Below are 13,750 nucleotides of genomic sequence, written 5' to 3'. Positions count from 1 at the left end.
AGCTTTTTCACTCTCCTCTTTCACCCTCATCAAGAGATTCTTTAGTTCCCCTTTGCTCTCTGCCATTAGAGTGGCATCATCTGCATATCTGAAGTTGTTATTCCTCCTGGCAATCTTGATTCCAGTTTGTGATTCATCCAGCTTAGCATTTTGCATGATGTAAAACGGTGACAATATACAACCTTGTTGTACTCCTTTCCCAATTTTGCACAAATCTGTTGTTCCATGTAAGGTTCTAACTGTTGCTTCTTGACATGCGTACAGGTTTCTCAGGAGACAGGGATATGCCCATCTCTTTAAGGATTTTCCATAGCTTGTTGTGATCCACACAGTTAAAAGCTTTAGGCAGTCAATGAAGCAGTAGATTTTTTTTGGAATTTCCTTACTCTATGAGCCAACAAATGTTGGCAATTTGATCTCTGGTTCCTCTGCCTTTTCTAAATCCAGCTTGTATATCTGAAAGTTCTTGGTACATGTACTGTTGAAGCCTTGCTTGAAAGATTTTGAGCATAACCTTACTAGCATGGAATATGAGTGCAATTGTCTGGTAGTTTGAGCATTCTTTGGCAATGCCCTTCTTTGGGACTGGAATGAAAACTGACCTTTCCTAGTCCTGTGGCATCAGCTGAGTTTTCCAAATTTGCTGGCATATTGAGTGCAGCACTTTCACAGCATCATCTTTTAGGATTTGAAATAGCCCAGTTGGAATTCCATCATCTCCACTAGCTTTGTTTGTAGTAATGCTTCCTAAGGCCCACTTGACTTCACACTCCATAATGTCTGGCTCTAGATGAGTGACCACTAGACTGGGATAAGCCAGGTTATCCAGTCATTAAGACCTTTTTTATATAGTTCTGTGTATTCTTGCCACCTCTTCTTATTCTCTTCTGCTTCTATTAGGTCCATACTGTTTCTGGTAAGGACCAGATATCTTGGATTATTTTCCCATTCAGTAGGCTATCTTTTTGTTTTGTTCATGGTTTCCTTTGCTGTGCGAAAGCTTTTTAGATTGATGTTGTCCTATTTATTTTGGCTTGCTTGAGGAGATGCATCCAAAAAAGTACTGCTAAGACCAACATCAAAGAGCATACTGTCTGTTTTCCTTTAAGAGAAATTTTATGGTGTCAGGTCTCACATTTAGGTCTTTAATCCATTTTGAATTTATTTTTGTATATGGAGTAAGAAAGTAGTCCAGGTTGTTTTGCATTTAGCTGTCCAGGTTTCCTGACACCATTTATTGAAGATGTTATCTTTTCCCCATTGTATTGTTGCTTACTTTGACTTAAATTAATCGTCCACTTAAGTGTGGGTTTATTTCTGGGCTGTCTATTCTGTTCCATTGACCTATGTGTCTGTTTTTGTGCCAATTCTATACTGTTTTGATGACTGTAGTTTTGAAAGTAGTTTGAAATTGGAGAGTGTTAAACCTCTAGCTTTGTTCTTCTTTCTCCAGATTGTTTTGATTAGAGTATTTTGTGTTTACATACAAATTTTAGAATTATTTTTTTCTAGCTCTGTGAAAGATGCCTTTGGTATTTTGATAGGGAATGTGCTGAATCTGCAGATTGTCTTGGATTGTATGATCATTTTAACTATATGAATTCTTCCAATCTGTGAGCATGGTATATATTTCAATTTGTGTTGTCATTTTCTGCCATCAATGTCTTATAGTTTCCAGACTATAAGTCTTTTACCTCTTTGGTTAGATTTATTCCTAGGTATTTTATTCCTCTTGATGCAACTGCAAATAGTATTGTTTCTTAATTTCTCTGATAGTTCATTATTCATGTATTGAAACACAACAGATTTCTGTAGTATTAATTTTGTATCCTGCAACTTAACTGATTGCATATATTAGTCCTAACACATTTTTGGTTGTCTTTTAATGATTTTTCATATATAAAATCATGTCATCTGCAGACAGGTTTACTGTTTCCTTTCTAATTTGGGTTTCTTTTATGTCTTTTTAAAATTTATTTTTATTTATTTCTGATTGCTGTGGCTAGGACTTACAATACATTAAGACTGTCAGTCAATTCTTGCTAAAAAAAGAGAGACAGAGGCTTCCTTGGTGCTCCAGTGAGTAAGAATCCACCTGCCAATGCAGGAGACACAGGTTTGATCCCTGGTCCAAGGAAGAACCCACATGCCTTGGGACAACTAGGCCCCTGCACCACCGCTGCTGAGCCCGCACGCAGAGCCCGGGAGCCACAGCTGCTGAGAAGCCCGCAAGCGGAGCCCGGGAGCCACAACTGCTGAGAAGCCCGCACTTGGAGCCCGGGAGCCAGCGCTGCTGAGCCTACGCGCCTGCAGTCTAGTCCACAAGAGAAGCCGCTGCAGTGAGAAGCCCAGGCACCTCAACGAAGAGTGGCCCCTGCTTGCTGCAACTGGAGAAAGCCTGTGGGCAGCAACAAAGACTCAGCACAGCTGATAAATACATACATTAATTTTTTAAAAACAGGACAGAAAACCAGTGGGTAATTCTCCTTTCTGAATAATGAATCTGAATTATTCTCTTGAAAAAAATTTCATTGAGTTATTGCCTAATTTGTAGTATTTGAAGATAAATAATCTGGTATACATACAATTAAGATTCCTTAAAAATAAATCCAGAATGTGGCCCAGACTCAAATATAAACTTACTATACATTTATAAGCAATTGAGTTTATGTTATAAGCAATTGAGTTGATCTATTAGAGTCCAAAATACTAAGACAACGTTTTGTGCTCCATGTATATAAAAATCTCAGTTTAAGACTGCTCTGCTATTGCCAACAGCACAGCCCTACAGACGCAGATCTTTTCAAGATCTGACGGTCCAGGCATTCAGATACTTCCTACTACACAGAAAAAGGAGTCCCCATTAATGGATCAGTCCATGTTTGAGTTTTTAGGTAACATCAATATAAATAGCCTACATAAAAATTGAGAAGCCCAGCACAAATCTTTATTTCTTCTTCAAAGAAATAAATTCAAGGTTTTACTCTCTGTATAATATATATTCGAGAAGTTATAATCTTTTCTGTAATAAACCAATTCTACTTGTTTAACTACTAAAAAGAAATGTATCACTTTAGCACAACAAATACAAAAAGTTCTGAATCAAGACTCAGTAGATAGGTTTTGCTTTAGGCTCTGCCATACCTGTATGACCTTAGGCAAATCATTTAACCTCTGCAGGTTGAGCTCTGACCTGCAGATTTCTGAGGTTTAACAGGATGAGACTGCAGTTAGGTAAAAGGCCCCTAGATGGTGGTAGTGTTCTGAGTTAGGCTTTCTATTTCCCCTCTACCCCATAATTACAGTGAAGTATAAAGGAGTAGGTTAGAAAATTATTTCCTATTAAGTTCTGAAAAAATTCACTGCTAAGGATTCAATTAATGACATTCAAAATAGCACTGAATTATGAATCATATGGTCCAGTTACATTTGATATTAATTAAAAGGAATATACCACTAATGATTATATTAATATCAAATATCTCTTTGTAATTAGCCTATATCATCAGTATTTCCCTCTGGGTATATTTATCTAAGCTTAAGAAGCTAAACAAAAACTAAACAATTATTGTTACGAGTAATGATGCATAACAACCCTATAGAAAAATAAAATTTTTTTCAAACGCCAGTTCTAACAAATTCTGATAAATGTGCTGATCTTTTTCATAATTAACATTTCAGACTATTAAAAACCTGTGATTTCCATAAGCACAAATGACATTAATCTCCCCCCCAGTCATATAAGCTAGAGCATCTTTTAAAGAAATCTGTGGTCTTTTAGTGTTCAAAAGGGTAAGATTAACATATTAAATGACTTCTCTAGTTTAACCCACCAAAGAAAAAGGATTTGGAGATCCTAGTTTGCAGTGGCTTGGATGAACAATATTAGGTTTACAACTAAAATTCCTGAAAAGAGCAAGAATACATTTCTATTTCTCCACTATGAAATTCACTGAGTATAAAAGTCATGGTCAATCAGTATACAGGATAAGAAAGTACCTAAGAAAACTTATACCATGCTATATTTTTACTTCTCATCAGCTGAGTAGGTAATAAATGACAAGCAAAAAATGTAGCATGATGGAGTGGAAGACATATAACTGCAAATTTTGTTTCAACAAAGTTTTTTGTCAGTAAATCAAAGAGGAAAGATATTTGGACCATAGTGGCTCCAAAATAGTATCACTATTACATGAAAGTTATCCCCATCCATCCAGCCAACCAACCAACCAACCAACCAACCAACAAGCCTCTATTGAGCCCGTATGGTACAAACGGCTGGAGATAAAAAGATATCACCTCCATTCTCAAAAACCTCAGTCTAGTATATGTAAGAGAAATGGGCTTTGAAAGTTCAGTTCAGTTTATTATAGTGTCAAGTAGATACACACCTATTGCACTTATCATTCTGCTGACAGAGGCCAAAATTTAAGAGGAATATTTTTCTCCAATAAAGCTAAGTTTTCATGATTTTTGATGTAAGATGTTAAGATTACACAGGCAAAGAAATATACTTCATGCCCTATCCCAGTCCCCCAGAGTCTCACCTTCCTGCTGTTACACAAGCTTGCTGCAAATAGGAATTTAGTTGAGACAATGCTTTAAGCCATCCATTTCTTATGAAATTACTCTTGAGTGATATTTGACCAGTTTTCTTTATTCCATCTTCTATACCCAAAACATGTTAAAAAAATTAGCTCCCATACCCCCAAATCAACTGTAACCATATACTGGGAAATGACTTTAATCAAAGACAAGGTAAGTCTCTCCTCCGTTACAGAACCCCACATGGTGTTCACATAATGGTTTCATCACTTAACTGCCTAACTTTTCAGACAATGGAAACAATAACAAAAGCAAAAAAGTGGCCCAGCATATGAAACTCTTCTCAAAAACAGAAGAAAGTTATGAACATTGTTGGGACAGTGTTTTACATTTCCAATGAAATTCTATTTCATTGATCTGTTTGAAAGATTGTCTTCAACCAATATATTTGGCTTCAGCCCATAAGCTGTAATTGATTCAGTTTCACAATGAACCACTTTTTAGCTTTAAGACTTTCATCTTAAGCCTGGAGTGCGTAACAATGCATAGCAGGGAAGTGGTTTTTCTATTTACTCTAAAAACTGCAGGGATGAGCTGGGGGGAGAAGAACAACCCCGGAAGTATTAGCCTTCAGATTCTCAAGTTATTTTTAGCTCTGATTATATTTGGAAGAATGAGCTGCGGGTTTGGCATTGTTTCCCATCTTAACAGTTGCTCTGTATTCTGAGATATATATATGTGATTCATAATGTACCACTGTAACAAGACACAGCTTTTATATATTACTGGGGGTAACGCAAAGAAAATGAATTTTTCTTTGAGTACCAGTAATTGTCAAAAGAATGATTACAGAATCAGAAAATGTGCTTTATAATAACCCTGTTAACATAAGGTATACACAGAGGAAAGAAAGAAGTACTGCAGGTATGTGAAAGAGTTAGTTCTATTAGCAAGGCTTTTCAGGGTGGTTTTGGTTCTTACGCATCAAATTTTAACCACTTTCAGACACTGGGACCAAGGGAAAACATCTGGCAACACAGGAGCATTTGGTGACTATGAGCTGATTCCCCACATGCTCACCAAGGCTCCACTAGTCAATGAACTACTCCCTTCTGAAACAAGGCTTTGCCCTGGTCATAAGGATAACGCTCTCAAGCTGTTAGAATTAATTTGAATGTCAAAAATGAAATTTCGGTTACCAACCATCGCCTGAGAGTTACAGCATGTAGAATAACAAATGTCCTCTTCTAAAACTGAAGCGAAAATTGAAGAAGCACGGTTGCTTTACTTGCGCCGATGAACACAGACGTCCAAGTGCAGTGTTCGCTTGCGAGTGTCGCAGTGCAGCCCTGTCACCAGACGCTCTGCCGGCGGAGGGTCTGCCTGCCTTGCTCCTGCGTGATGTCCTCCTTGGTAGAAACGTGCGCGTGGGTTTCCATGCACACATTTCTAATGTGAAAGAAAGCTAACTACAAAATCAAGATGTTTTCTGCTTTCAGAAAATTCTAGTATACCGTATACAGCATCGATATTTCTTTCCGTTTAAAAAAATAGTGCAAAAACATATCTGATAGTCAAAGTGAGAGTTCAAGTGAGTTTCTGTGCCAGGGAGCACAGTCAAGCATCACCTTTAGCTAACTTGTAAAAACTGAACGTACGTTTTGGGAAATATTCCAGATTTTCCCATCAGTTCTCCACTCATCCAGTCATCATCGACAGATTCCAGCTCTGTTATTATGTCTCCAGCCTGTAGGAAAACAGGAATTGAAAATAATTATTAAGTTTCTGTTGAGTACCCACGTTAAGCTGCTTCTCTTCCTCAAACCCCATTCCTCTGTCATTGTTGCCTTTGTTGCATTTCCAGGCTGTATTTTGTGCCCCTCAAATTCACCACTCCTAATCTAAAATTATTCTTTAATAAATAAAAATACCAGCTAACATAGTATATATATATAAATTTTTTCCCCAAATAATAGTTATTTATCAGGCACCCACTACGTGTCAGACACTATTCTGGACACTGGATACAGCAATGAAGAAAGACCTTATTCCAGAGCTGGGAGACGAATAACTGAGCTAGCAGAGGAGGGCAGAAAGTGTGAGCTGCCAGCGCATTAGGGCAGTCTGGGGAGGCCTCATCCCAGGCGACGTGCAGAGACTCGGTGGCGCGAGGGGGCTGTATGCTCACTGTACGTGTGCCTTGTCCTTTTCTATGTGCTTTATGGGAATTCACTCATTTATTTTCTTTTTTATCAAACTAAGAATAGTGAAAATTAACTCATTTAAACAATACTGCAGTCCTAGAAGTGGTACTATTATTTCCCAATTTTTGATAAATATTTTTATAGATTTCCTTATTTTATAGAAAAGGAAACTGAAACTCAGAGGGATTATGTGACTTGCTCAGTGCTGCATGTCGGTGAGTGGTAGAAAGAGGATTCAAATCTAGAGTGATTCCCGGGCCTATCCAGGAATCATGATGGATAACCTAATGTTAACCGTTAGGCATGAGGTCACCACATGATACAGTCTACCTTCTTAGTTAGGCAGGCTCTTACTAACATTGCCTTTTCTCAGCCTCCTGAGCATTTTGTGCTCTACATCTGTTCTTCCACATAACGCATTCTCTGCCGTTTGGAGCATTCCACTCCTCTGCGGCCTCAATATCACACCGCAGCCTCCCTGTCCCTGACTTAGCACGTGATTGTCTTCACTGGGCTAGTCAAAAGGGCTGGGTGTCTCACTCCTGTGTGAGTTATACCATCTCAACAGATGAGGACATAAGTTTTGAAATTATCTCCTGAAACTATTTTGTTCTTTGTGGTTTCTAGCCATTTCCTGGAACCTGAATTAAGATTCTGTAATGGTCCAAGAATACCCTGGCTACTTTTAAGGATATCTTTATCAGGTTAAATGGATTTATTTGTAGCCCTAGGACACTGCCCTTTGGAAAACTGGTTTGATTTAAGGCCATTCTTAATGGAAAATGCTGACGATCTAATGTCATTAATTTAGTTTACTCTGCTAAAATGTGTAAAGACTCTGGCATCTAAAGTCTCTGTTCTAAGCTCCTTTTGGTTCCTGAGCTATAATCCTTGACTAAAGCTATTTTTCTTGGCTCTGATTCATACACACGTATATGCCACATCTGTTTTCTGAGAACTAGGACAGTTTTAAAAAAGTTTTACTTACTAATATTCTGTGGATATTGAATAAAATACTAATGATCGACAATACTGAAAATGGTACAGCATCCCTTAACTAAAAGACTCTAGAACTATCTTGCTTACAGTCAGGCATTTGCAAAAATGCCTGAAGACAACCTATTTTCTGGATGATTATACTGACATAACCTAAATGAAGGCCAAAACAATACCCCAAAAGTCTGAATCCAGAGGGTTCACTTGAAGTAACATTATACTTGAGGATAAAAGGAATTAATTTTAAGCCATTGACTCTCAAGATTGAAAAGGACTAGGGCAACAGTTTCTAAACATTTGGATTTTATGGATGAAGAAATTAAAAAGAGAGAAAGAAACATATAGGATTACCAATTATAATTTTGCATAAGAAATATGTATCATTTACTAGTAATATTTTATAACGGAAATGACATTTTAATATAAAAAGAAATTCTCAGAAGAAAGTAAACTCCATCACAAAACAGAAAAGTTAGCAACCTTATACTGACATACCTCAGCATGCCCACCTTTCTCCATGACTCCCCTGAAGCCTCCACATCCCCAGCCATCGCCATTTTCCTCATTTTGTTGTAGACAGGTGTAAACCTAATGTGGGTACCCACTGTCTTAAGTCTCATCTTGTCCAATCACTCCTGGATTCTTTCATTCCCTCTGTGGCATCCTTGCTCTGAGTATCTCCAATGATGGGGAATTTCCCACTGCCTGACAACTCTTCTGATAGCATCTGGCCCAATACCACAGTACTACCCTGGGTACTTTCCTCTGAGCACAATCCACCTATGGATGTGGAAACAGGATCATGCAAGCATTCTGTTTATGATTAAGGTTAGGCTTTAGGCTTCTTAAAAAACCCTCCTCAAAGTACCTTAATCTTCTGGGATCACTACCCTAAAATCTATTCAGTATCTCTGTGGAAAAGACTCCAGGGCCTTGTGAGGCACTGCTGCAGAGGCCAGCTGTAGTAGGGGCCGCCTGACTTCCCCGCTGATTTCAAGACGTGACAGCAGCAGGCTGCAAGGGCCATGCAAGGGATCATCCCTCCTTTACTTTGGCTGAGCCGCGTGGCATCGTGGGATCTTAATTCCTGAACCAGGGATCCAACATGTGGCCCCTGCAGTGGAAGCACAGAATCTTAACCGGGAGACCACCAGGGAAGTCTGAGGACCATCCTTTACGAGGGCTTCCAGTGACAGCTCCAGCATTAGTGAGATCACATGCCATAAGGCTGAGGAATAAGGAAGTTGTTTGGCAACTGTGGGTCTAGCAATATCAGTAAGACTTTAAGTGCCTAAATGACCTGCAAATACACATTTGCCCTAGTCACTTCTCTGATCTCATCCTTAAGAACGAGGGTCCGAGGTCCTTTCATTCTTGATCAATGACCAATACTCCATGCAAGTGTTCACCCTTCAGTGGAAGACATTTCAAAATTTACAGCTGCTTAATGCAGTTACAGAAAAAGATACACATTCTGACCTTGAAGGAAAGCTCATCTTCATTCTCCCCATGGAAATCATACAAGGCTTTGGCCTTCCTCCCCTTCAGTGATAAAGCAGCCATGCCTTTTGCCTCAGCTATGAAGACACCGAAAATTCAAATACATAGAAAGACATTGACTAAAACACAAATCAAACATTTTAAGAAATCCCCTTGTCATTTCCAGTACATAACATTTTCAATTAATTTTGAATTTATTTTAACTTGCAAAAAGATGAAATATGTACTCTTAGCAGAAAAAAAATTATAGAAAATATATTCAGGAGATAAAACTAGCCATTATCGATTAAAGGTATCTTTATCTCTTTTCCCCACATAACTTCAACAAATTATATGCAGAAAGTCTGCATAACCTTATGAATTAACTTTCAAATACAGGCAAACAACTGAAATGGAGCACGGCCAGAGGGACAAGAAATCTGTATCATTTCAAAGGCCTTGGGGTCCCCTTGGCGGGTAAGAGCCTCCCGGGCAGCGGTGGTACCTGGGCAGGGCCGCACGAAGACGGCGGGGAAGATGCCCTCTCGGTCCCGCAGTCTGCCCTTGTACCAGTCGGAGTCCACTCGCTCCAGAATCAGGATCCGGTCTCCCCTCTTGAAGGATAAGTCCTCACTGGTCTCTGCCATGAAACTGTGCAGAGCTTCGCACCATTCTCCACAAAGATTGTTCTCCTGTTACAAATCAGTTTGATAAGAAATGTGAAATTTTATTTCAGATTAATTTTCACAAAGCTTAAAAAGTGGTGGCAAAAAAACTAAGGGGTCATAACATTTCAAAGTCTGAGGGCCACTTGAAATCACTCAATACCTAATGTCACTAATGAGTTTCAGAAATATAAGCTTCCAGAAAATTTTTTCTTAAAATTCTAAATGACACGTGATAAAATTTGTGGCTTTTGCATTATGGTCTATGACACTGTGTGTGCTACGTCACTTCAGACGTGTCCGACTCTCTGCAGCTCCATGGACTGTAGCGTGCCAGGCTCCTCTGTCCATGGGATTCTCCAGGTAAGAATACTGGAGTGGGTTGCCATGCCCTCCTTCAGGGGATCTTCCCGACCCAGGGACTGAACCTGTGTCTTTCTTCTGCCTTGGCGGGCAGGCTCTTTACCACTAGCACCAACTGGGAAGCCCATGATCTATGACATTAGTTCCACTAAAAAATTAGAGAAAAGCTTATCGTATTTATATATAGTATTTATGACACTATGAAAACATTCTGGCAAACATAATTTTCCTTTTTTCTTTTTTTTTGGCCACACAGTGCAGCTTGTGGGATATTTTTTAATTAATTAATTTTTTATTGAAGGATAATTGCTTTACAAGCTTGTGGGATTTTAATCCCCAGACCAGGGATTGAACCCAGGCTCTTGGTTATTGGAAGCCCAGAATCCTAACTACTGGACTTCCAGGGAATTTCCAAGCATATAATTTTCAGTGAAGCTCTTTACCTGAATTAGGAAGGATCAGAATGGGCAGTCTGTTAATTCCCAGGTCTTTACCTGGTGACTCAGCAATAAAGGATCTGCCTGCAATGCAGGAGATGTAGGTTCAATCCCTGGGTCAAGAATATCCCTGGAGGAGGAAATGGCAACTCACTTCAGTATTCTTGCCTAGAAAATTCCATGGACAGAGGAGCTTGGTGGGCTACAGCCCATGGAGTTGCAAAGAGTTGGACACAAGTGTGCACACGACTGAGCAGTGAGCACACCACCTGGCTGAGAGGTTATCGGACCCCACGGCCCAAGTCTCCATCAGTCCACACTTCTAATTTTACAAGTCATGGTTTGCTCCACAGCTGGCAGGGTAACTACCTGGGGTGATGGTTCTTGCTCCAACAAGAATGCTTTTTGCTGCAAATGCATCATAAGAAGGTTCTGCTCTGTGACAAGGAGTCTCTGCCAACTCAGATGAGAGCCCTGTGTTCAAGAAGCTCAAGCAGGGAGGCAAGGATTACACTAAGATCAAAAGCTTAGAGCCAGTTCCGTCACTCCCAGTTAACACAGGGCAAGACGTTTCACTAGGCTAAGCCTCAGCTTCATCTCAGGGCTCACGTGGGGTCAAACGAGGTAATGCATGTAGACTGCTCAGCACAGTGCCTGGCACATCTTAAGTTCTCAGCAGTTGATGGCTTCAAAGGAAAACAACAACATAAACAGCCCTAACCCCGTCCTCTTGCTCCTGCACTTGAGAAGCCAACTCTACAGAAGAGTACTTGTCACTCCTGGGAATAGGGGCCACCATGCGAACACTTCCTTTCCAAGAACTGTGGTCACTTTCTTTCCTGTTTGACAATCAGTGGGGGGATGAAAGAATTGAGACACACAGCCCAGTGACCCCTGACGTTGTGACAATGACCCTGTCAGGCTCACTCTTCTAAAATCTGTCACAAAAAACGATAGAAGTCACTCACATTCCTGTCCAGTTTGAACTTCTGAAGTCATGCTAAACACTAAACATTTTAATACATTTTTTCTCTCTCCTATTATAAAAATAATACAAATGTTCCTGAACATTTGGCAAGTTCGGAAATGCATGAAGAATGGGAAAAACACCCATCTATCTATAATGTTAACCACCTAGGGAAACTGAATGTTAACAACTTAAATACATTTCCTGCTCGTCTTTTTATGCTGTATATTTAGTTTCACTATATGTTTTCCTCCCATGACATTTACTTCCCAAATCTAGTTTTTCGTGGCCTCAGAACATTTTCCCAATAATGGCCATATTCAGGTCATTTCCAATTTTTTCACATTATAATAACACAGCTATGACCACCTTTTGTGACTAAAACTTTGTCTCATTTTTCATCTTTAGGGTGAGAGATAAAAACAATGATAACAATAATCTGTACTTTTCCTCTTTTAACAATCACGTACCTATAATTACTTGTTTGCTGTTGTTGTATTGAATCTTTGGCTAACTAGATATGTTAAACTGAATTTTACTGTTTCCTTACAAGGCATTTCTTTGATTACTGTAAGGTTAAGTAACTTTCTTGGGGACTTCCCTGGTGGTCCAGTGGTTAAAACTCTGTGCTCCCAACACAGGGAGGGTGGGTTTGAGACCTGGACAGGGAACAAAGGTGAGCAGCCAAAAACAAAACAAAAAAAACCACAAACCTTTTTTACTATCAGCCACTTATACTATCTCTTTCATGAATATTCCAATAATGTCTCTTTCCTCATTAATTTTTATCAGTGTTTGTATGTTTTTCTAATTCATTTGTATGATGAACTCTATGAGCAAGAAAGGGATTAATCACCTAACTATTTACCTCAAATATCTGCTACATGAATTAAAAAATTAAATACTTTTTTTTATAATTATGATTTTAACAGTCCTCCCAGAGATAAAACTTGGCTTTCACCACAGTTATCTATTCAAAGAGCCTACCTGAGAATTTGCACCATAATCTTCTTTTTTGGTCTTTGGTGGTACCTTTGTGCCTATATTTTGAAAGAAAAATAAAAACTTCAGATGTAAAGACCACACTGCACTGGGGAAAATCTTTCGGAGGAAAGTTAAAAGTCTGGGATTCCAGATCAGTCTCTTCACATACTGGGTGCTAGCTTTGCCAGGCCAGTACAAACCACCCTCTCTGGGTTTGTTCTCTTTACTGTAGACTGAAGGAGGAAATGCATTAGCTATACTCTACAGGCCATTTCTGTTTAAAAGTTGATGATTCTTTTTTTTTGCCATCTCTAATATGAAGCTTCCCTGATAGCTAATATGAACGGCTTCCCTGATGGCTCAGTTGGTAAAGAACCCGCCTGCAATGAAGGAGACCCCGGTTCAATTCCTGGGTTGGGAAGATCCCTTGGAGAAGGGAACAGCTACCCACTCCAGTATTCTGGCCTGGAGAATTCCATGTGTAGCCCATGGGGTCACAAAGAGTTGGACACGACTGAGAGACTTTAGTAAAAAAAAATATGAAGCTACTGCTAATTACCTAAAATACAAAAACCAGCTCTTTGAAAGACTGCCACAATAATGACTATCCCCAAAATGACGAATACCATTTAAAAATCATTTTTCCTTCTACCTTAAAAAATATGGCAATATGGATTATTATGCAACTTAAGTATTAACCTATTACCTGGTTTATTTGAATTAGGATAGTACACAATAAAAAACCATATTCTCGATACTCACTTAAAACATTTGTACCAGAAGTGGGATGATCCTCAATGAGTTCCACAAAGTTAAGGGGGAAGATTCCAGATCTGTCTCCAAGTTCTCCTCTCGCCCACTCATCATTCACATACTCTTTAAGAATAATAATTTCTCCCTCTGAGAAACTTAACTCATCCTTCTGGTCTCCAATATACTCAAATCGAGCAACACACCTTGGGCCTCTGAAGAAAGAAGATCACATTTGTGGGTTAAACTAGGCAGTACTAACTTTCAAAATGCCTGGAAACCCTCATTTAATCTTTCAGTGAATATTTATTTTGTATTTACTTTGGAACAAGATATATGAGGCATAATTTACAATCTCCA

General features: G+C 39.1%; 1 protein-coding gene across 9 annotated transcripts in view; it reads right to left on the bottom strand.

Moving 5' to 3' along the window:
* Positions 1-4,345: 4,345 nt before the first annotated feature.
* The window catches only part of SH3D19 (SH3 domain containing 19), a 201,254-nt gene continuing 191,849 nt past the window's right edge, over positions 4,346-13,750 (bottom strand). For all 9 annotated transcript variants that reach the window (XM_069556718.1, XM_069556723.1, XM_069556719.1 and 6 more), the window contains 5 exons: positions 13,403-13,605; positions 12,644-12,696; positions 9,730-9,916; positions 9,225-9,322; positions 4,346-6,292 (listed from right to left, as the gene is read on the bottom strand). In XM_069556718.1, the coding sequence (XP_069412819.1) occupies positions 6,176-6,292; positions 9,225-9,322; positions 9,730-9,916; positions 12,644-12,696; positions 13,403-13,605 (658 nt within the window). In that variant the 3' untranslated portion in view covers positions 4,346-6,175. The remainder of the gene's footprint in view (positions 6,293-9,224; positions 9,323-9,729; positions 9,917-12,643; positions 12,697-13,402; positions 13,606-13,750) is intronic.

The sequence above is a fragment of the Ovis canadensis genome, chromosome 17 (assembly GCF_042477335.2).
Source record: "Ovis canadensis isolate MfBH-ARS-UI-01 breed Bighorn chromosome 17, ARS-UI_OviCan_v2, whole genome shotgun sequence".
Classification (NCBI taxonomy): domain Eukaryota; kingdom Metazoa; phylum Chordata; class Mammalia; order Artiodactyla; family Bovidae; genus Ovis; species Ovis canadensis.
The sequence above is the reverse complement of the archived record's forward strand: the minus strand, read 5'-3'. Positions and strand labels throughout refer to the sequence as shown.